This window comes from Citrus sinensis, chromosome 3, assembly GCF_022201045.2.
Source record: "Citrus sinensis cultivar Valencia sweet orange chromosome 3, DVS_A1.0, whole genome shotgun sequence".
NCBI classification, from domain to species: Eukaryota; Viridiplantae; Streptophyta; class Magnoliopsida; order Sapindales; family Rutaceae; genus Citrus; species Citrus sinensis.
Window position 1 is genome coordinate 17,839,753 of NC_068558.1, and position 24,825 is coordinate 17,864,577.

The 24,825-nt window shown below is 33.8% G+C and overlaps 1 protein-coding gene across 1 annotated transcript in view; it reads left to right on the plus strand.

The window, feature by feature from the left end:
- Positions 1–24,784, plus strand: part of LOC102616551 (wall-associated receptor kinase 2-like) — an 82,593-nt gene extending 57,809 nt beyond the window's left edge. Inside the window, exon 2 of the mRNA XM_052438916.1 lies at positions 23,757–24,784. Within this exon, the coding sequence (XP_052294876.1) occupies positions 23,892–24,740 (849 nt within the window). The 5' untranslated portion in view covers positions 23,757–23,891 and the 3' untranslated portion in view covers positions 24,741–24,784. The remainder of the gene's footprint in view (positions 1–23,756) is intronic.
- Positions 24,785–24,825: the final 41 nt, after the last annotated feature.

Sequence of the window (24,825 nt, forward strand, 5' to 3'; positions counted from 1 at the left end):
ACAATAATTTAGAGAATAAACAAATACCCAAAAAGTAATAAAACAATTAAAGCATAAGAAAGATCTCACAGTAATGATGAATCAAAACTTTATTAACCTTCAACCAGAATAATAAGTTTAGTTCTTCATAGAGAGAAGAGAAAAATTTAGATCTAGGGTTTCTTTTTCTTTCCTCCTCTAGAAAAATTCTCCTCCCCTTTGTGTTTCATGTCTCCTTTCTCTTATAGAGTTTTTCCAAAAATAAAATACTAATATCTAAAATATTATCTAAATATTAAATTCAAAATTACAAAAATAACCAAAAAGGTAAAACACGTTAAAATAAAAACTGCAGGTCTTTAGTCGACAGCACGCGTCCATGCCTTATCAACAAAGTTCTTCTGAAGCTCATAATTTCTCCAGGAAAACAATCATCCTCAAACATCATCTTATAGCTTAATTTTAGCACCAATCAATAGAATTGCACCTACAAAAATAAAATACAAATAAATCACTATTATTAAGTGCAAAACATTGATATTAAAGGAAGTAAACAATGCAAAAGTAGTGCATAGATTGCACTCTAACATTAATTCCACCAACAACAAAGAACTAAAACCACAAGGATTAAAATACACAAAAATACACACATTTGCTTTTTACGGAGGTCCCAACAGTGAATTTTCTATTTCTGTAAATTTGAAAAGATAACAAATAACTCAGGGTTTTGCATGCTCAAGGACACCACTCTATTTACCAAAACTCAGGATCCCCAAAACATACTTTCCCATCACTATATATAAGGCGAGGAGGCACACTGCCCTCGTTCCATCTCAATTATTTCTTCTAATGTTTAGGCACTACTAAGCATGTTGTGAGGAAGCACATCTACACTCCCCCTTGAGTAAAACAACCGCTACCCACTTAGCCTAGAAGTAAGGATGTCATGGAGTGTAACCGTCGCTGCCCACCTTTCTTGATGAGTAACCGTCACAGCCTACTTCCTTTGCCCCCATTTTCTAGGCATGTTATCCAAGGTTATGCTCTCTCATTAGTTACACCCACAACTACCTACTTCATGCTTAATTTTAGGTCTCATTTTTATTTATAGCCAATAAGCTCCACATTCAACTGCCATTGTTTGCACACAGAGTGCGTGCAAACGCCTCTTATCTTTGCATAGTTTGGCCCCTGTGCATTCCCTATTGTGATACGCTACCTCTACATACGTTTGCGCTACTGCCACGCGTCATCCCGTGCGTCCTTTGGGCCCTATGCGTCCTGCGCTCCTGCACCATATGCGTCCTACGTTCACGACCTACACGTCCACACACTTATGAGATGTTGCGTGCGTTGTCGATGGCTTCAAACCCGACATAAATTTGAAGAGCTTGTCCTCATCTAACTCGTTCTTAATGTACAACATTAGTGAACTGAATTCCTTAATGTAATACCTCATTAATTCATTATGCTTTAGCTTTTTCTTCAAGCTTTCTCTCGCGAGCCAGCTAGTATTTCCTGGTAGGAACTGACCCTTTAGTTTTCATTTGAGTTTGTCCTATATTTCTATTGCTGATCACTGCACTTCAACATCTTCTTAAAGTCTGCTCCATATCCCACATAAAACTCTTCAACTCTTTGGCATTCCGAGTCCCATTATAAGTCTTAGGTTTGGGCACCTTAACTTTCAAAAGTCCATCCTTCGAACGAGAAGTGTTGTTTGCTGCCCGCTTCAACAACCCAACTTCCGTTTCGAGATCCCCAATGTCAACTTTCAGCACCTTCGCTAATGCAGCAACATCCTTATCATCTTATTTAGCTTGTCCAAAAACTCATTCACAAACTCTGTGCAAGTTAGTCTCACACTTGGTATCTTGATGGAGTTGATTTCTTTGTTCTCAGCCAAACTCTCCAAGTCAGGTTGTAAAATACCTACAATTGCCTCCAAGTGCACTGACTTGTCCTTTGTTGGTGGCCTCATCATTTTGGTTTCTGTCATTGTTAATTTCTCCGAAATTATACAACTTTACTATTGCACCGTAGCTTCCCTAAAACCACACAATCAGCTGTTTGCAAACTAATTTTAATTGAAGCTTGCAATCAATTGCCACCTACAACAAGTTATAATCGTGCTTTGTAACTGAATTCTGCAAACCCAACTATGCCTTCTAATATTAGTTTCTTCTCAAAATGAAGCAACCTTTTCTTTGATACTAGTTGTCACCGAGACTTATCTTAAGGATGTGGCAACCCCACGTGATGGTGTTAAGTCTCTGTTTAGCCAGCCACTCAACAATGCTAACGAAAGCAAATAAAGCAACAAGCATGCAAAGACTCATAATGGAGGTCTTACATGAAAGATTGATTCCACCAACAAAAGGAAACTAAAATAGCGAGTATTAAAGTTCACAAAAATGCATACTATTTGCTTTTTACGAAGGTCCCAACCCCTAAATTTTCTATTTCTGCAAATAAGAAAAGATTACAAATAGCTCAAGGGTTTTGTATGCTCAACAACACTACTCTCTCTACCAAGACCTGGGATCGCCAAGACATACATTCCCATCACTATATATACTAGTTTGCAAATGACGCCCCCGTTTGCTAAGGCAAGGTGGAGCACAACCCTCGCACTACCTCAATTCTTCTCCTAAAGTTTAGGCATCATTAAACATGTTGTGAGGAAGCACATCTCTACTCCCTCTCGAATAAAGCAACCACTACTCGCTTAGCCTAGTTGTAAGGATATTATAGAGTGTAACCAGCAGTGCCCACCTCTCTTGATAAGTAACCACCACTGCCTACTTCTTTTACCCCTATTTTCTACGCATGTGATCCAAGGCCATGTTCTCCCATTAGTTGCACCCACAACTACCCACTTCATGTGTGATTTTAGGTCCTACTTTCGAAGAATTTGTAGCTAACATGCTCTGCATTCAACCACCACTGTCCCCACACAGTGAGTGCGCGAACGCCTCTTATCTTCGCATAGTTTGGCCCCCGTATATGTCCCACTGTGCTGCAAGTTTGTGCGCAACCCCCGCATGCATTTGCGCTACTGCCTCGCGCCATCCTGCATTCTACCCACATGGCCTGTGCGTGTCCTATACGTCCCGCACGCCCCATGCATCCCCTGCCCGCATGCCCCATGCTTCCAGTGCTCGCACACCTGCATTTCCATGCGCTTATGAGATATTGTGTGCATTGCCACTGCATGCCCTTGCGCACGCTTTCTCACTCTCTCTGTGCTTTTCCTTTAGCTTACGCTTGTTACCGTGCCCGAATCTACGCATTAGCCTTGCCTTACTTTCGTGTTTGCCTAGGAGCATGCTCATGTTGCTTCCACGCTTGGCATAAGGCGACAAGCCAAGCCTAGGCATTTGGTCATCATGACTCACGACAACGACACTCACCTACTATACAATGCAAAACCAAACAAACAAGTTACACCTCTCTAGTCACTAGTCTTGACGTACAAGTCTTTCAATTCATGTCTCAACTCTCCCTCAAACACTCCATTCCATACGTCAGTGTGTTTGAAAAATATGAGTTATTTAATGTTGTATGATATTAATTGGTTTTATTATTAATTATCAACTTATTATTTTTGCAATTTGTTATGACACATAAAAGATCATATTATTCAATATCTCAATTGAATATATGAAGTGAGTAAGTATAACATTACTCTTTCCATAATTGATAAGTAAGGATGGCAAAAAGACCAGATCCCGTCCTTGTCTGATTAACCTAACTCTAATTTTTAGGATCTTTAATTGAATTTAAAGGGTCAAGGATTAGGTTTCGGCCCGATTACATTCAAGTCTAGGTTAGGACTTTACTAAAAATTCCTAACTCAACCTTTGACCCTTCAATTAATTTTCAAAATTAAAAAATATAATACTTAAAAATTAAAGCACATACACTACAAATATGGTCAGAACTCACTCCTCAAATTAATAGTATTTTGTATTCGATTTATTTACTTGTTAATTTGGTTAGATTTTTACATGTTGTATTTTCGTTAAAGCTAAATAAAAAGTTAATTTATTAAATTCCTTCCAACCAAATTTATCATAAAATGGAACAATAATAGTACAATATAATTAATAAAGAATGAAGAGTTGGAGTCTTACTCTAAAAAAGTATCTAAAAAATAAAAAGGTTATTGCAAGGTGCGGATAAAGCCCAAGGCTGAACCTGACCTGAAAAAGGTTGACCCTGGCCCAACCCTCAGTTTTGAGGATCAAACTTTTGAAAACTAAGACCCTTTATTTTTAATCATAGGGGCAAGGCTAGGGGTTGGCCAAGCTTGAGCTCAACTAGATCGATTGCCAAACTTATTGATAAGAAAATAATTAATAGAGTTGTGATATTTGACCCTTCGTTGTATCTCACCAGCTCCCACTAATTACTTTTATATAATATTATTTTATCTTTGTATGAAATAATTTAAAAGGGTAAATGACTTTTAAGTGCACCCACATGATAATTTTCATTAATATATAATTTAACTAATCTATTTTCTTAAACCTTAATTTCTTTAAACTTTTTAAATTATTATTTCTTCTTAAATATTGTATACTTTACTTTTGGAAGAAATTAATTTATAGCACTCAATAGAAGATGATGAAGAAATATTTTTTTTTATGGTTATGGTAATGATGGATAAATCTTTAAAGAGAGAGAGAGAGAAAGAGAAAGAGATTATAGTGATTTTGAGATTTTTTTTTTCTTTTTGAAGTAGATTTTATAAATTTCATTCGGTGGGTGCTTGGAAAAAAAGATAAAAAAATCATAATAAAGATAAATTTGCGATTCAATGGGGTAATAGACAAAAATTAGTTTAAAATTTTTAATAACGTTAACTGAAAAGGGATTGGTAAAAGGGTCAGGCTACAGTGCAACAGGTGGTACCGTGCCACAGTTCCACCAGCCGTTAGATTCACTCAAATGCGTGGGGTCCACTTGAATAAGTGGGAATCCAACGGTTGGGTGCAACTGTGGCACGGTACCACAGTTGCACCACAGTTTTATCCTTGGTAAAATATAATAAGAGGGTCAAATCTACCACTCTAATTAGTATCGTTTTACTCAAAAGTTTTGCTTAAAAGTTTTACTTATAAATTTTGGATTTTGACCAGCTTTAAATATAAAAAAAAAATTGAGAAAAAGTTACTTTAAAATATCCATACATCATCCCAAAAAGTTGTACCCAAAAAAAAAAAAAAGGCCCATTCTGGTTAAATTCAAAATAAAAAACCCGGCCCGTTTCCCCACTTAAGACCCTCCTAGCAGTTTTAAAATTTTTTCCCAGCGAAGAATAGAAGTGATGGCAGCTGCTCTAGCTTCCGACGCATCGCAATGGGAATTTAGCTGGTTTTAATTCTCTCTCTTAGCTATTTCTGTTTCTTTATTTAACATTGTGATATATATTTATTATGCTAGAGGTTCTACTAAGTCTCCCTTTACTGGGACTTTTCTCATCTTGGGAAATGTTAATTTTGCCTTATTTATTCAATATTGTTATCTTCCACTGTCAATAAATTTTATGCTTCGGTTGGTTATTCAATGTGGGTTTGTTCCATTTTGTTCTTACGCTGTTTGTATAAATATTGAAGGTTTGTTTTTGAAGATGGCTTTCAGTTAATTGCCTTCAAAGCTTTATTTCCTAAAAGAGGAAAGAAAAATATACCAAAATGTTTAATTTCTACTGCTATATGTTTGCGTTTTTAGCTTCTGCTATGCTTTGTATTGTGTTGTTTGTGTTGGTATTAATGCTAGAAAGATGTTTTCTTTTCTAATCTGATTGCCTAGAATGAATATGAGGTGGTTATTGAGTTGCAATATATCAAATCAATTGAAGTCATCTGCTTCGTAGGTTTTGATTCTATAAATTGTTTTCATTTCAGTTACGACACAATTGCATGGGTGTTCGAGGAAATCTAGTACTTCAAAATAGTATTGATTATTTGAGAAACCAATAAACTCCCAAAATACAATTTACAAGTTGCGAAAATAATAGTACTCAAGACACTCTTTTATTGAAGGAAAATTATCAGTCATATACTTTTAAATGACACCTGTATTAAACATGTGTGAACACTTTTCAAGTGTATAACTCGTATATCCTAAGTTGATAAAACACTTCTGCCGTCCATTAATCCATTAACTTCTGTTAGAAAATAAATATAATTATGGTAAATTGACTATTTCGCCCTTGAAACTCAAAATGAGGTAAAAAAAAAATTTACCCCAAAAATTAACATAAATTTTTAATACACATTTTTTTTTATTTTGTTATTAACAATACATTTTTTTGATTAAAAAATGAATTATTAATGGTACATATTATTAACAATTATCCGTCAAAATATCTATATTATACCATAAAAATTATTAACAACATATAATTTACAATTATACATATTATACCATAAAAAATTCCAGTTGGAGCTTGGAGGAGTAGATCTTCAAAAATTTAGATTAAATTTTGGAGTAGATTCGGTTGTAAAGTAATATTTTTTTAGCAATTATTAACAATTATCCAATAAAGGGAATGACATGTCATTTTTATCAATATATATCATATGACATGTCATTTTTTACTAGGTAAATGGGATGACATGTATTTTTTTAATCAAAGTTTCGTCCATCTTAAAAGACTAAATTACCCTTATGATGTCAGCGCTTACAAACGGCAGTTAACGGATTGGTGGACGACAGAGGTATTTTGTCAACTTAGGGTATACGAGTGATATACCTTAAAAGTGTTCACCCACGTTTGATACATGTGTCATTTAAGGGTATACGACTGATAATTTCCCTTTATTGAATAACATCAAACTTTAAATAGAACTTTAGTTCAAAGTTACAAGCATAAAAATAGCAAGCATTAAGCATGTTCTCCATCATTCTTTATGAATCCACAAAATAAGGGACCAACTAACAACTTAATTTTGACTTATTAAAAAACAGCTACACTTAAAATATAAAGTAAATAATTAAAACCAATATTAAAATAGAAAGATTGTAACAGCTTTTCTATTTTTCTGTTATTGTGTTTACTTTAATCAATGGGCCGTGGCACATATTGTTAAATTGTGGATCGGGTCGTTTACTGGACACGTGAACTAATTTGTAATTTAGTTATAAGTTGTGTGAACCATAAAAAAATAAAGTCAGTGGTACTATTATCGGAATATTGGATAGTTCTGAAAGGTTTTTGAATAAGCTGGCATTGAGGATAATATACTATTGGAAGTTGAGGGGGTGAACTGTTCTCAGTTCTGTTTGTTGAGGAACAGGACAGAGCATCTATGTAGAAAATATAAATTGAACAAAGAATTGCTGTTTGGCAGCTAGGAAAATGAAAGGAAAATTTCTTATTTCATTTGATGAACTGATATTTTGCACATACTGAAAAATCCAGAATATGTAGCTATTTATATATGCATTACACACGCTAACTAATTGAGAACTAACTAACTATTAGTAAAACTAACTTTCACTCAGCTCACACTCAACACATATACAGAGGCTGTATAATAGAGTTAGTTAGGCTGTTAGCTGCTGCTGATTTGGATTCTCTGACGTGGCACTAATGACAGCTGGCAACTTGACATTCTTGATACGAGACTTGAAAACAGACTGATTCTTCTTCTTCACTTCTGCATAATGAGCTATCTTCACAATCTGTAATTCCTCTGTTGTTTACGAGTTATCTATTTTTTTCCCATGACAGTGTAGTGCTCTTTGTCCACCTTTCAGAAAGTTTTTAGAGGAACTGTACCTGAAATGTTTTGTTGTTTCTTAGAAAATGGTTTTTCCCATGCAGTGACTTTGAAGTGGATTACGAGTCCAATGAGAATGCATCAATTGTGCATGCAGCATTAGCTATTGATAAGGAGGTGATCCACCACGATCCTATTCCTAAGATCATACTTTGCTCCTTTAACTTTATTGCTTGTTCAATAAATTCTTACTTGATAAGGAGGTGATCCACCACGATCCTATTCCTAAGATCATACTTTGCTCCTTTAACTTTATTGCTTGTTCAATAAATTCTTACTTGAATTCAATTTCCAAGTGCAGTTGCAACCAGACAAAGTGAAAAGGCAGATATCTGTGATTAATGGGAAACTTTTAGTGTAAATTTCTATTCTTTGGTCATTCTTATAACTGATTTTTCATTCTTGTCCAATATTTATTCAATTTGCATCTATCAGTTTATCCTATGAGACAATATTCATTTGGAACTTTTGTGTGGCCCGTTCAACAATCATTTTTCCCCTTTTCCTGAAAAATTTTCAAATATGTTACTTCAGAAGAGTTCTTCCTCTAAGATACCATTGTTCTTCAGTATCTCAACTTTGCTTGGACTTTGCAGTTTACAAGTTTCTACATTTTGTTTATTTTCTCATCTGATTCAGGCACTTTGAGGCAGTTGAGGCCAGGATTCTTCGTGCATCATTTTCTGCTTTTGTAGATGTGCTTACACTTGCGACAAAAACTATCGTACAGTTTGGTCATGGAACGGAATTGTAACATCATACTATCTTTGGCAGTTGGAGAATCATTCTTAGTAGGAACTGTATTACTTTAATTCGCCTTCTTGTTTCGGATTAGTTGACGTTTTTGTAACAAGAGAATCTATAGTGTTCGTTTTATAATGTAAATCTTCAAATTATCGGAAACCTGTAACAAATTCTTCAAAGCTGTGAATTATAAGTTTTTTTTTTTTTTTTTTTTTAATCATTGGGTTTTATCAAGAGGTTGCAGCTGTAAATGTTATAATCCTCCCTTAGACCTTTTCAATAAAGTTATTGACAAGCTATCTCCAACTCTTTCAGTTTGGGCCAAGCTAGATCGCCAGACCTCACTTCTAGGGCTTTTCTGTTTACCCCTCAAACAGTTCAATCTGATATTGATTTCGTAGAGTGAGTAGAATGAAGAATTCATTTGTGCTAATATTCTTCCAGCCGTTGATGCAATTCTTTACCATTGTGTGACACAGGAGGTACCTACTTGGCTACCAAGTGGCCCTCAGCTTAACGCACCTCGATAGCCTTCATGCTTTTAGAATTCATCTAGCTGGTGGAATCCTATCTGGAGTCTCTCTATAAGTTCGAAAATCAAGATTTTTCTATAGCAAGCGTCAAGGTCAAGGGATTTCTTGTCACCCAAAAGGAACCCAGAAAAGATAAAATCGTAGACAGCACTGTTTCACATGCTGGAATTCTCGGGAGGGTGCTTATCATGTGCTTGTGGCTATAAATATGCTCGAAAAAATTGGAAATTGATGCTGCAATCCCTCTGCCTGGAGCCTCAAAGAAAAAAAAAAAAAAAAGCCCTTTTATAGCTTTGCTAAGATGAAAGATTACAGACTTAGCAAGGCTGACACTCAGCAACAATTTTCTGCATACACTTTATCTTGGGCAGAATCACCAAAAGTCGATGCATCTTTAAATTTAGAATAAAAGCAGATTCGACTTGTATTATAAGAAATTCAAATGGGGTGTCACGGCTGCTTCCATCTCTAGGAAAACTTGCTTAGAAAATATGCTGAATGCTTTGGCAATTCTTGATGGCGTCAAAATGGCAGTTGATTCTGGACTGCAACCACCACTAACTGTTGAATCTGACTATTTAATGCAGCGAAATCAATCTTAAAGAAGAGACTTCGGATGGATGATCAAAGGAATGCTCGGTTATGTAAGAAAAGGAAAACAATTTATAGTTGCAATACACTCATCAATAATCTCAGGAACCTCTGATGATTGAATTACAATTTTTTTTAAATCCATTCCAGAATACAAGCATACCTGCTCATGCAAGATATTCGATGCTCTGTTGGAAAATTTTCAAAATAAATGGTGTCTTATGGTAAAGATATGTCCTATTAATTATGCCTTATAGAAAAGGTATCTTCACTAAAGACATGTCTAATTAAATGATGTCTTATTGTAAGAACATGTCAATTTAATTGTGTCTTATAGAAAATGTATCTTTTTACTAAATAATCTAACTTTTCATGGTAACATTTCACTTAGAGATGCATCATTTCATGGTGACATTTCATTTGAAATGGTGATGGTTCAATTTAGACCATTGATTAAAATTAAATCTAGATCCAATGGCCATGAATGAAAGGATATCATGAAAGATGACAACCCGAATGAAGGGGCACAAGTATATCTATAAATAGGGGTCATGTTTAAGCCATTTAGACATGAAATTAATGATCCTACACCACTCTTTTCTTGGCATTCCTTTCTAGTACGAATTTCAACACAAAACACCCATTTCTTTTGTGCATTAAAAATCCAATATATTGTTTTCTGCAGGAACAATATATTGTTTCTTGGCAGACTTGCAACATTCAAGAGTATTCTGGTTTGCTTTCGTCGATGCATAACACAAGCAAACAAACAAGTGCTTCATTGTATCCTGGAGGCGTATTTGCTTAACCCATGTGCATCACTCAATTGGTGGGGGCAAATAACGTCTTAAGGAAAGCGACATTTGTAACGTGCCTTGAAACACACAAATTTTCTGCAGTTTACTTATTAATATTATTTTTCTTCCTACATACAGAGTTAGTTGTAAACACATTACTTTACGTAATAAAGTTCCACCATTATTGTTGCATTTCTCTACATTTGCCATTCCCCACAATTTCAACCACCAACAATCTTAAGACGTTATTTATGCAACAATGGCACCAAGTTCATCTTTTCGACAATTCGCAATAGATTTTGTTAAATTGGAGCGATTCGATGGTGGCAACTTTATTCGTTGGCAGAAAAAGTTGCATTTCTTGTTGACAAGCCTCAATGTGGTCTATGTTCTCACAACACCAAAGCCTCAAGAACGTGAGGGTGAGACATTAGCATAAACCAGAGTGCGGTAGAAGTGGGAGCAAGATGACTATGTGTGCAAGGGACACATTTGCAATGCAATGTCTGATACTTTGTTTGATCAATATCACAACAAAACTACAGCAAAAGAAATATGGGACTCATTAGAGACTAAGTACATGATGGAAGATGCCACAAGTAAGAAATTCTTGGTTTCTAAATTTTTTAATTATAGAATGGTTGATAATAGACTTGTGGTTGAACAATATAATGAGATTTTGCATATTCTTGATCAATTCAACCAACATAACATGAAAATGGATGAGTCTATTATTGTCTCTTCAATTATTGATAAACTTCCTCCCTCTTGGAAAGACTATAAGAAAAGTCTTAAACATAGCAAAGAGGAAATTAGTCTGGATGGCTTAGGCCAAACTTAATAGTCTTGAGGACCAGGCTACTATGTCCTCTAAAATTAATGTTGTGGAGGAGAGGAAGGAGTTTAAGCATTTTAATCACCCTAAGAATAAAAAAAAAGAGAAAGTTTGATTCCAGCGAGAATCAAAACAATAAGAGGAAAAAGAAGGGTACATGCCACCACTGCGGAAAACTTGGCCACTTCAAAAGAGATTGTTGACTTCTGAAGAAACAAAAGGAAGTTTCGAACACAAATTTTGTGGCCATGATATTTGAGATTAATGTTTTCGAAGATGATAATGCATGGTGGATAGATTCTGGTGCAACTAAGCGTGTATGCAAAGATCGTAGCCTTTTCAAATCTTATAAAGCAATGGATGATGGAAGTGTTCTTTACATGGGAAATTCCTCCATTGCAATAGTTAAAGGAAAAGGCAATGTGCAACTATAGTTTACTTTTGGAAAAACTTTAACTCTTACTGATGTTTATCATGTTCCTGAAGTTAGGAAAAACCTTGTATCTAGTGGGCTTCTTGATAAGTTTGGCTTCAAACTTGTTTTTGAGTCAAATAAATTTATATTGTCTAAGGGTGGTACCTTTGTTGGGAAAGGATACATGTATGAAGGAATATTTAAACTCAATATCAATAATATGAATGTTTCTTTTGCTTATATGGTTGATTCATTATCTTTGTGGCATAATCGTCTAGGACATGTGAATGTTAGAAGATTGCATGATATGGCTAATTTGGAGTTATTTCCTAAGCATGAAAATGATATGCATGAAAAATGTAAAGTATGTGCACAGACTAAATCACAAGATCTCCTTTTTCCAAAAATTGAAAAAACATCTTCTTTATTGCATTTAATTCAGAGTGATGTGTGTGATATGCATAGTAATCCTACTAAAGGTGGTAAAAAATATTTTGTAACATTTATTGATGATTTTTTAAAATATTGCTATGTATATTTATTACATTCTAAAGATCAAGTGTTAGAGAAATTTAAAACTTATAAAATGAAGTTGAGAATTTTTGTGACACTAAAATTAAATGCCTTAGAAGTGATAAAGGAGGTGAATATGCTTTTTTTGAATTTTGTGAATCTGTTGGCATTGTACATAAAACTAGCACTGCATATACTCCACAACAAAATGGCGTAGCTGAAAGGAAAAATATAACATTAATAGAAATGGTTAATGCTATGCTTTTTACTGCTGGGCTTGGTAAATGTTTTTGGGGTGAAGCTATTTTAACTGCATGTCATATCTTAAATAGAGTGCCTAATAACAAGACAAAGGTGACCCCATATGAATTATGGAAAAAGAGAAAGCCTAATATTTCTTATCTAAGAGTTTGGGGTTGCCGAGCCATTGTAAGACTACCTGAACCTAAGATAAAGAAATTAGGAGAAAGGGGCATTGAATGCATATTCTTGGGATATGCTAAGCATAGTAAAGCTTATAGGTTTCTTGTAAAAGAACCTAATAACTTTGTTGAGATCAATACTATAGTGGAATCTAGAGATGCAATATTCTATGAAAATAGATTTTCCACTATACCAAAAAGTATTGATTCTCAAGAGAATGATAAACAAATAGAAATTAGTCAAAAGTGTGATGCTAATAATGAGCAAAATCATTTGAGAAGAAGTAAAAGAATAAGGACTATAAAATTTGGTTTAAACAAATAGAAATTAGTCAAAAGCGTGATGCTAATAATAAGCAAAATCATTTGAGAAGAAGTAAAAGAATAAGGACTATAAAATCTTTTGGACCAGATTTTATAGTCTATTTAGTGTAAGGGACAAGAGACTTACAATCAAAACAGACCATGATCACACCTACTGTAAAGTCTGATCCCCTCACCTATGAAGAGGCAATGAAGTCTCAAGATGCTGCTTTTTGGAAAAAGGCCATTAATGATGAAATGGACTCTATTATGGGTAATAAGACTTTGAAATTAGTTGATTTACCACCTGACTCTAATCCTATAGGTTGTAAATGGATTTTCAAAAAGAAGAAGAAAGTTGATGGAACAATTGAAGGATTTAAAGCAAGACTAGTAGCAAAAGACTTTACACAAAAAGAAGGCCTTGATTATTTTGATACTTATGCACTTGTTGCAAGAATTGCTACTATTAGAGTCTTGATTGCTTTGGCTTCAATTTATCATTTTGAAATCCAGCAAATGGATGTAAAAACAGCTTTCTTAAATAGAGAATTAGATGAGGAAATTTACATGAAACAACTAGAAGGGTTTGTTATGCCAGGACAAGAACATAAAGTTTGTAAACTAGTCAAGTCTTTATATGGTCTTAAACAAGCTCCAAAGCAGTGGCACGAAAAGTTTGACAAAGTGATTGTCTCAAATGAATTTAATATTTATGAATCTGATAAATGTGTCTATAGCAGATTCAATGGAAATAAAGGTGTGATTATTTGTTTATATGTAGATGACATGTTAATTTTTAGTACTGATAGTGAGAGCATTGAACTCACTAAATCATTATTGTCATCTAATTTTGATATGAAAGACATGGGACTTGCTGATATGATTTTAGGGATTAAAATTATAAAAAATAAGAATGGCCTAGTATTGACCCAATCACATTATATTGAGAAAATTTTAAAGAAATTTAATTATTATGATTGTAAGCCTGTGTCAACACCTTTTGATTCAAACATAAGATTGTATCCTAACACTGGCAGATCAGTATCCCAATTAGAATATGCACGTGTTATTGGGTGTCTTATGTATGTGATGACTTGTACTAGGCCTGATATTGCTTTCGCTGTTGGAAAACTGAGTAGATATACTAGTAATCCAAGCCAAGCACACTGCCAAGCAGTGTACAAAATTCCTATTTGGCCTAAACCAATGCCTCCTGTGTCCATTCATTGTGATAGTGAGGCAACTTTGTCAAGGCCATATAGTAAAATATATAATGAAAAGTCTAGGTACATAGGTCTAAGACATAGTTATGTGAGACAATTACTTACAAATGGAGTTAGGGAAAATATCCACCGTCCACCCATTTTTTTTAATTTTTTCAAAAATACACAATTCTTTTTTTTATTTATTAGAATCCACCTAAAGTTACATTTTGTTTCACTTTTCCACTTCCGTTTGGAATCCGTTAAGAACACTAACGGAAACTTAAAAAAATGACCATTTTACCCCCCAAAACGAAAATAACAATTTCACCCTAAAAATTATCAAAAATAATCATATTAAATCTAAATATTTTCCCATCGGTCAATAAATAAATTAATTCCACAACCATCAAATACGAGTTTTTTTTTTAAATATGTCTGTAATTAGAATGCTAAATTATAACAGTAGTATTAAAAATAGCCAAATCTCGCAAACCATTAATTAAATTTAAGATAAGTAGAGTTTTATTATTTATTGAGTTATAATCTCTAGTAGTTAATATTTTTTTGTACTTCATTAACGTACAAATAATGATATTAATCATTAAATCTAATTATTTTTGGTATTTTTTAAGTTGAAATTTTAATTTTCGTTTTGGGGGTAAAATGGTCATTTTTTAAAGTTTCCCTTAGTTTTCTTAACGGATTCCAAACGGAAGTGGAAAGTGAAACAAAATGTAACTTTAGGTGGATTCTAGTAAAAAAAAAAAAGAATTGTGTATTTTTGAAAAAGTTAAAAAAAACAGGTGGACGGTGGATATTTTCCCATGGAGTTATCATAATTGACTTTGTGAAATCATGCCAAAATTTGGTGGACCCCTTAACTAAAGGCCTTATAAGGGATATTGTATTTAAAACTTCTAAGGGGATGGGACTGAAGCCAGCATCATCTTATTACCAATGATGGAAACTCAACCAAACACTTGAAATATCAAGATCTTGGGTTCAATGAGCAAAAGTACATCATATGTTGTGATAGCAAATACTATAATATTTTTAGATGTATCCCAAAGTTTAGTGCTTGATACCTGTAACATATGGGAAAGGTTAAGCTACTTAACTTTTAATAGACTTATAAATGTTTTAGTTACAGGGACATTCTAGATAAGTCTACCTATATGAGTGTAGGAGATGGTGCCACTTCCTATGTAACTTGGCTGGTTACTAAAGCGCTCATGAAAACAGGATATAGACACAGGGCCAATCCACGTGTCGGCTAAAGAATAGTTGAGAATTTGAAAACTTATGTGTGAGATATATCCGGTTAGTCGATTAAGGTCGCTGGTTCAAAGCTTTTCTACCATGCCACCTTGATTAACCTTGATGTATTGTCACTAAGTGAAGGTTCAAGTCCAAAAGACACCTTCATCTATGCATAAGTTTTCCAAGCCTGTGCAAGATAATTTTTTAAAATTCATTTATTTTGAAAATGGTGGGGGATTGTTGGAAAATTTTCAAAATAAATGGTGTCTTATGGTAAAGATATGTCCTATTAATTGTGCCTTATAGAAAAGATACCTTTCACTAAAGACATGTCTAATTAAATGATGTTTTGTTGTAAGGACATGTCAATTTAATTGTGTCTTATAGAAAAAAGGTATCTTTTTACTAAATGATATAACTTTTCATGGTAACATTTCACTTAGAGATGCATCATTTCATGGTGACATTTCATTTGAAATGGTGATGGTTCAATTTGGACCATTGATTAAAATTAAATCTAAATCCAATGGCCATGAAGAAAGGGGTATCATGAAAGATGACAACCCAAATGAAGGGGCACAAGTATATCTATAAATAGGGGTCATGTTTAAGCCATTTAGACATGAAATTAATGATCCTACACCACTCTTTTCTTAGCATTCCTTTCTAGTACGAATTTCAACACAAAACACCCATTTCTTTTGTGCATTAAAAATCCAATATATTGTTTTCTGCAAGAACAATATATTGTTTCTTGGCAGGCTTGCAACATTCAAGAGTATTCTGGTTTGCTTTCGTCGATGCACAACGCAAGCAAACAAACAAGTGCTTCATTGTATCCTGGAGGCGTATTTGCTTAACCCATGTGCATCACTCAATTGGTGGGGGCAAATAACGTCTTAAGGAAAGCGACATTTGTAATGTGCCTTGAAGCACACAAATTTTCTGCAGTTTACTTATTACTATTATTTTTCTTCCTACATATAGAGTTAGTTGTAAACACATTACTTTACGTAATAAAGTTCCACCATTATTGTTGCATTTCTCTACATTTGCCATTCCCCACAATTTCAACCACCAACATGCTCTGCATCCGAAACTTCGTCGACCTTTGCATCTAAGAGATCAGTAACCTTACAGAACTCAAATGGTCCACAGTATTCACAATGATCTTTCAATGTTTCCACCACTCTGCGTAAATATGAAGATGGTTTGTTTTCTCAATAGAAAATTGAAATTATCAGCTGTAATTAGAGCAACTCACATTTGCTTTTGGTCATCACTGGTGTACCATAGTTCAAGATATTCGGTCGCTGAGTATAACTGTGTTCTCAGGTTTTTCAAATCTTGAAAGTAAAGTCGCTTGAGTTAAAAAAAAGACCACAGTAAATATTTCCATACGAACTTAAATGTTTTACAAATTGGTGCTTTTGTATTTCCATAACTGTGCTTTTGTAAGGCTAGTCGAAAAATGAGTAAAATTTGGAAATTGACACACGATCCACCGTTTAAATCATATAAACAAGTATCGCGCGATGAAACAAGAGTTGCCCTTGAAGACATATGCCCCTATTTGCCACAATCCTTTTTTTTTTTTACTTTTTCTTTTCTTAAAAGTGAATGTTGAGGTGGGTGCAACTTTTAGTAATAGCTATTAGTAGCATAAAACAAAGATTGCACGCTCTAAAACAATTGTAATAGGGAAACGGGTATAGACATACAATCCAACAGATTAAAACAAAATAGAGAAACAGTAGTACCTTGAGACTATCAGAGAATAGCAAGCTCCGCTACCCTTTTCTTAAAAGTGATTGATTATGATGAAACATTCAGCCTTGTAATTAAGCTTGCTCCGGTTTGCTTTGTGTTTGGCATTACTACAAGGATGGTATTTGCGACAACTTCGGTGTGAGCAATGCTTTTTTACATGGGCACCTATCAAAGGAGGTATTTATGCCTCAGCTACCACGTTTTATTGATCCCACGTATCCTACTTATGTTTGCTAACTTAAAAAGGCACTCTCTGGCCTTAAGCAAGCTCACGTTCTTGGAACAACACTGAGCTTCGAAACTTTTTTTCTATCGACGGGATTTTTCACTTTACTATCAGATTCTTCTTTATGTATCTAATCTCATGCTAGTGTGCATGAGATTATCTTTGTGGGTAAATAAACTTTCATCTGTCGCCATAATGTAGCTAGGCACCAATTATCCTGTATATTACTGTCGCATGAAACACAGCCATTGACTTTCACTTTGTTCATCACAAAATTCAAAATGGTGTTCTCCGGGTGTCTCATGTATCATCTCAAGACCAATTAGCAGATGCCGTCACCAAAACTCCATCTCATCAACGAATAAGTCTTCTTTGTTCCAAGATCGGTGTCGCAAATGGTAGCGCCATCTTACAGGGGCATATTAGAGATACTCTCAGAGTCACGGTGTAATTGTACAACCTTTTTATCATTTGTATATACGACTTTCATAACTTTAAACTGCAATTGTGTACTTACTATAATTAACTAGCTTTAGTTGTGTATATATTGAAATCATATCAATAGAAACAGTAAGCTGCGTTGTTATTTCCTTTCTCTATATTATTTATTGTATAAACCTAACAACTTTCAGCCCTTTTTTTCCCCCAAATCTGACACTTTTTTTTTAATAAATTTATTTACCCACACCTGTGTCGTTTGTCTCACCTTTTTTTTTTTTTTCACTTATTTCGTTACCCAGGCCACACTTTCATAAACTTTGTCCTGGCCCCGCAGTCTACTTTTGTTAGTTTTATCAAATGAGCAGCACTAGCAGCACCGTATGATTATCTTTTCAGACCCCTTCTGGTATATGAAAGAAGCCCTATAACAAATACATCCGTAAAATATCTACCAAAGATACCTCAACAAGCTAGTGAAGCAGGGAATGACTCCATTCCTTAAGCCCATGTTTGGTTGGGAGAAATGATAGAAGAGGAGAGGAATAGAAAGGAAAAAATGAGGGAAAAATGAGTGTAAATGATGGTCAAATTCATTTGCATTGTTTGGTTGGATATGGAATTCATCTTTTTTTCCTATTTCTTTCCTCTCTCTTTTCCTCTCCTCTTCTCTCCTCATATTTCTTAAAACCAAACATGCCAATTGACGACCTGTCTGGTGTCCCCTTGCCTACAATAAAAATTGAAATTAGGCCATTTAGATTAAAGATAAGACGGAATGGAAATATGGAATCGTTAACAATTATAGCTATGACCCATCTAATTTGCAAATGGTTCTTTCCCTTTCAATATTATTGTACGTATTTGCAAGGAAACCTCTTCTATCTTTCTTGCAATTAAGACTTTTGCGTATCCAATTACTGTCAACTGTTTTTGAACGTGTAGAAGATAACAACTTGAAGACTTGAGAGAGAGCCAGCGTTAATTCAACGTCAAGAGTAGCTTATTAGTTTGCAGGATTCAAGAGTAGCTTACTGTCAACTGTTTTTGAACGTGTAGAAGATAACAACTTGAAGACTTGAGTGAGAGCCAGATGCTGGGTATAAGGTCTATAAAACTTTACTATTATTTCATAAAATTGTTTTATTTTTTATTCCTCACCACATTGGGGATTACGCCCCCAATGACCCATTTGATTTTCATTTTTATGTAGGTCAGTAGTGTTACTGAAAATCAAATATTGTCTCTTTTTTTCCACTTATTGAGGACTATGGAATTAAACAAAACTCACCAATGGCATAAAATATACACACTACTAGAAAAATAAGCTACTATGACAGAATTTTTGTGATAGATATTCAAAAATTAGTCATTTATCACAAAAATATGATAGATTCGTGATAGAATTTTTATATATCATAAAGGCATGATAAATTTGTGATAGTTTATTTATTTATCACATACACATGATAGCATATTAATATTTAATGAAACGATGAGTTTTGAATGGGTTAATTTAGACATAGAACGACACCGTATCTTAAAAAAAAAATCATAAGTGGTAGACTCTCCTTTCACTTCAATTGGCAAACCCTAATTTCCAAATCATACACAAAAACAAAATCACGCTGCCGACAAAAAATTTGGTCCTCTGCTGCGCTGCTTGCCGACAACAAATTTCTACTCTTCGTCTTCGTCCTTACTCTTTAATCTGCTGCTGCTACTACTTGCCGATGAACAACACGCTCAAGTTCAGCTAGGTCTTTACTTCCTCTTTTTCTTATATTATATTCTTTTGATTTGATTTGATTTTTTTGTGATCTAAACGCCGTTCTTGCTGATATTGGTGATGAACAGTCCTTGTCACAATTTTGACCGATCTGATTGCTATTCATATAAGTGATTATTCTACTATTATATAACCTGCACTGGGTTACTCAATATGCAAGCCTTTACGTTTTATCTTCAGAATATGCAAAGGTTCCTTGGTTTGATTCAGTTCTTGCTGATATTGGTGATGAACAGTCCTTGTCACAATCTTTATCTACCTTCTCTAGCCACTTGAAACAAATAGGTGTAAGGATATTCACCTTTCAGAAGCAGTTAATCAAGTTTGTTTGGAACAAATGCCCCTTTTTCAACGCTATTCTTTCTCATTTTTGTATTATGTCAACAATCTTTATAAACTGCTTTGATTCTTTGCAGATAATTTTGTTTTCTTATAAATTATTAAGACATTTAACAAGAAAAGGCACAAGCTCTTGTTGGGATGTACTTAATACGATTTGCAACTTGTGTCAGTGATGGATCTCATGAACTCCTAAGCTTAGTTACTATATTGTCAGTCATGAATCACTTATGATAATGCTGGTTTTATTTATTTATTTAGTTATTTTTGGGATATTACTAGTTTGTATTATAATACATTCATAGTACTGTTGTAGTTTTATGATTCCAATTTAAGTTGACTGAAGCCAAATTGCTCCTTTTGCAGTAACTACTTCTTCGAGAATGCTTGTATGGAGTTCGATAAAGTTAAATTAAAGCCAACTTACAAGGTCCTTTGGGGGTACCAGGTTACATAATTATAACTTCTATCTATTTGATGTCTGAAGTGTTAATGAGTTTATTAATTTGGTTTTTTCAAGCCTTAGTGATTAGAGCTGTAACTATAAGTTGGCTTCTCCTATAAATTACTTCTTGTAGATATTATATGAATTGCTAAGAACTTACTTATGCAATCTCTAGGTACGTAGATATTTGTTTACTTTTCTCCAGATAAATGCCAATTGAAACAACTATTAAATGCCCAGACTGAATATTAAATGTTACTTAAACAATTGAAAATTTTTATTCTCTTGTAAATTTCGCTTTAGAAGTATTGTATATTCCCTCTTTGAGCTAATAATACTAGTTGGTAGTCGTGCTTTGAACTTTTGGAAACTAATATTTTTCCCCGAGGAACTAGTGATAGCCGGCTTTCTTTGATGGTATCAAAATGATTTATTTTTTGTTTATTTATTTATTTATTCTTTTGTTTGGGCATCAGCTTCATGTAAAATGACTTAAGAGTGTGGTACTGATTGCAGGTTGTTCAAAATGCAACTCTACGGTGCTGCTAGTGCTGAGATTAATAAGGTAATATGCCTTAGAGGTAATGCATGTGTAAAGACTTAGCATCTTTTTTAGCTAATAAAAAGTTTACATGTTATTTTTTCCTTTTGTAAACAGAAGCAAAATTTTAGTTTTAAGTCTCACATGTTGTGACTTAAGCAACAGACAACCAGTTTACCTGGTAGGCTAATTAATTACCTTTGGGAATTATATGGTCAAAAGAAAATTCATACATAAAAAAAATGTGATCAGGTAACAGTCAGTACATGATGAGCTTACATGATGGAATTATGGGAATATGATTTTTTGCCAGTATAGCAAAGGCCACAGATAACTTCTCAAGTTGCAATAAACTGGGAGAAATTAGATTTGGGCCAATGTCCAAGGTAATATTGTGGCATTCTACTGAAATTAGATCATATTTTCTTTTTATACTAACTAATAGGCAGATCTATGGTACATAAATAGAAAGGCAAGAAATTGCAGTTAAAAGGCTGTCAAAAGGTTCCAGACAAGGAATGGAAGAGTTCAAAAATGAAGTTACATTGATTTTTGTTAGTAATTATAGGTTTTTGTTACACGTGTGAAATTCTTCATTATTCTTGATTATTGAACTGTGTGATGACACCTTATGAATTTGATTAACTATAAGTGGCCGATATGTTAATTTGCATTTTTTTGGTACTCATCTTAATGTAATCTGCTTTTCAGGTGATGTTGGTGGCTTTTGGGAATTTACCATCAATGTTTTTTTTATGGATTAATTATTTTTCTAGGATGGGTTGGTGATTGGATATTTTAGGTGATTAGATATTGTAAATGATTTATGAGATATTATTGTGGATTTGATTCACCATGTATTTTGATGATGCTATTTGATGGAAGTTTCCAGTGATTGAATGTATGATGCCCAAAAAGCTAAGTGGTAGTGAATTTTTTGTATGCTGGTATTGTTCCAGATGATAGTGAATCTTGATAAAGTCTAAGTGGTAGTGAAATTTGTATGCTGATATTGTTTGATAAAGTCTTAAGTAGCAGTGAATCTTGATCAGCCTGGTAGTGTTTCAGATGATATATAGTGTTGTGATGTTTTTGTATGCTGGTAATGATCCAGATGGTAGTGTTGGGATGTAGATTTGTGATAATTGAATAGATGATGTTTTGACAATGTTATGGTTATTTCAAGTGATGATTTAGTGATGTTTTGATAATATCGTTGAGATAATTTGGATGTATTGATTTTATACATATTTTGATTTTTAAATTTCAATGGAATTTATAAAATTATAAAATAATAATATTAATAATATTATTATTTAAAATATTAAAAATTATTTTCTAATTTAACAATATTAAAAATGATTTAAAATATTATTATTATTTAAAATATTAAAAAATTTTGATTTAAAAAAAATTAAAAAGTCTTTTAATAATATTATTATTTAAAAAAAATTCTCATCATGACACCATATTAGCATCATAAAGCTGCGACACATAATTACACGCCATAATTTAAAATTGAATTCATAATACCCGCCAAATGTTTTTTCACAATAAAACAAATTTACCACTAAAATATTAAAACGATGTTGCTTTTGTTGTGACACATTTGTGATAGCTATAAGCTGTCACATACACCTGTGATAAATAAATTATTGCCACGGATTTATGAGAGGGGCTACAATGATAGATAAAAACTCTGTCATAAACAGGGTCGGATGATAGATATTCTCTGTCATGGTAGCCCATTTTTCTAGTAGTGACAATGAATATTTATTAACAGATTTGACATAAAATTAATTTTTGAACCGATTGAAACTTCCAAAAACTAAAATTTCGAATTTGTTATAAGAATATAATCTATTTTAATTATCATTGTCAAGTCCTCCTCTATGGAACATTAGCAAATTTGCAACCTTTCTAGCTTAAATTCTAGGTTCAAAACCTCGTGGCGGAGTTAAATTTTGTTATATTTAAAAGCTAAATCTTGAAGATGAATTATTTTCTAATTAATTTTTTTGTGGTTCTTTTATAACGATGGCAAAATTCTCTACAGGTTTCGGACCCCACCCCAAATGGCGTGAATTTTGAATATTTTTTAGAAATGGGGTGAGAAATGGATAAAAATTAATCCCCAAGTTTTTAATGGGGTGAACTTTTAATTAGATAGAAACCTATCCGTTCAATTGATGCTGAAAAAATAAAAGTTTTGCAGGATGTTTTCTCCTAGTAATGAAAGAGAACCGTTTGTTTGATGTACTTGATGCTCCAGCAATGCAAGAACCTTAGAAGAGAATGAAATGACAACAACATCAGAGAATCAAGGCAGAGAACAGCCTATTGATAATACATAATTTAAAAAATATAATGACTAATTGTGTAATTCAATCAAACCTTATAGACCAAAGGAACATTTGCCAAAGATTAAAATATGTATATATATATATATATATATTTTAAGGCTACATTTTGTTTAATCCAAATGAAGCTAATCAATCTATATTTTATTCCAATAAAACTATGGCTTCGTTTCATATCTTAATTAAATTATATAATGATGAAATATTATATTCTGAACTTAACTGAATCCAATATCATTTCACCAATCGGTCATATGAGATGAAAGAAAAAAATCTGTTGAAATTAATTTTAAATTAAAGTTGAAGAATGGTGATATGATACATACATATACATGACTCTGAATTTATTAAATTGAAGATGTACTGATCGTCTTGACGATGTGACCAAATACTGGAATGTGAGAATGGTCTTTGGACTTTGGTGAAGACTTGAGAGGGCCCAGAGTAATTAAAAGTCAAGATTGGCAATCTGAAATTAATCTCTGGCTTTAACATGCAGGACTTTCTAGTCGGTGAGAAAAGTTTCTGAATTAATATAGGAGCTAATACATGCACTTTCTGAACTAAAGAAAACTGAGTTTAAGCGGCGAATGGCTGTGCATCTTTGTCTGGTGTTGCTGCAGATTATTGTTTTGCGCCTCAGGCCGATCATAGCATCAGAAAGATTTCCCTGTCCAACTGAATGTGGAAATGTCAGCATCAGCTACCCCTTCGGAATCGGAGAAGGGTGCTACTTTGACAAGGGTTACGAAGTTATCTGCGATCACCCTTCTGGCATTCCCAAAGCTTTTCTTCCTGGCGTCAACAGGCTAGAATTAGTGGATATTCTCTCTAATGATTCAAGAGCCGCGGTTAGAGTCAACGTTCCTGCGATTTTTTTAAACAGCAGTAGTAAGCGAACAAGCAATATTGCTAAAGGCGTCAACTTATCAGGTACCCCTTTCTCCTTTTCGACTGACAATAAATTCGCTGCCATAGGCTGCAAAATGAGATATCACCAAGGGAACGGTTCATCTGTGTTTGATGGGTGTCTGTCGATTTGTACTTGTGATCCTACTGTCTACCCTGCTTGCTATGATTTCCTATGCCCCCTTCGTCCAAATATTACTCATCTTTTCAATCTAAATAAATCATACTTGTTTTCTCAAAGTATTCCTCAGAAATGTCAGTCTGTTTTCCTGGTTGATGAAGATTGGGTCAACAGCAAGTACCTTGAAGATCCTCATGATTTGGAAGATCAACGAGAAGTTCCTGCAGTGTTGAAGTGGGGAGAAAAGATAGGCAGTTGTTTTGAAGAATATAACTCATATTCTATTTTTTGTAATTCGGATAAAACAGGTTGCTTAACACAATTAAGCTCAGGCCATTTATGTCTTTGCTCTGCTGGCTACAACCTAGAGAAAGCATACTGCTCAGGTACTTATTGGATTATGTGTTAAAGAGAATTTTTTTTTTTTTCAAAGAAAATATCCGAACGACAAGACTTGGTGCTCCAGGAGCATTTAGATGCTATTTCCGTATGAA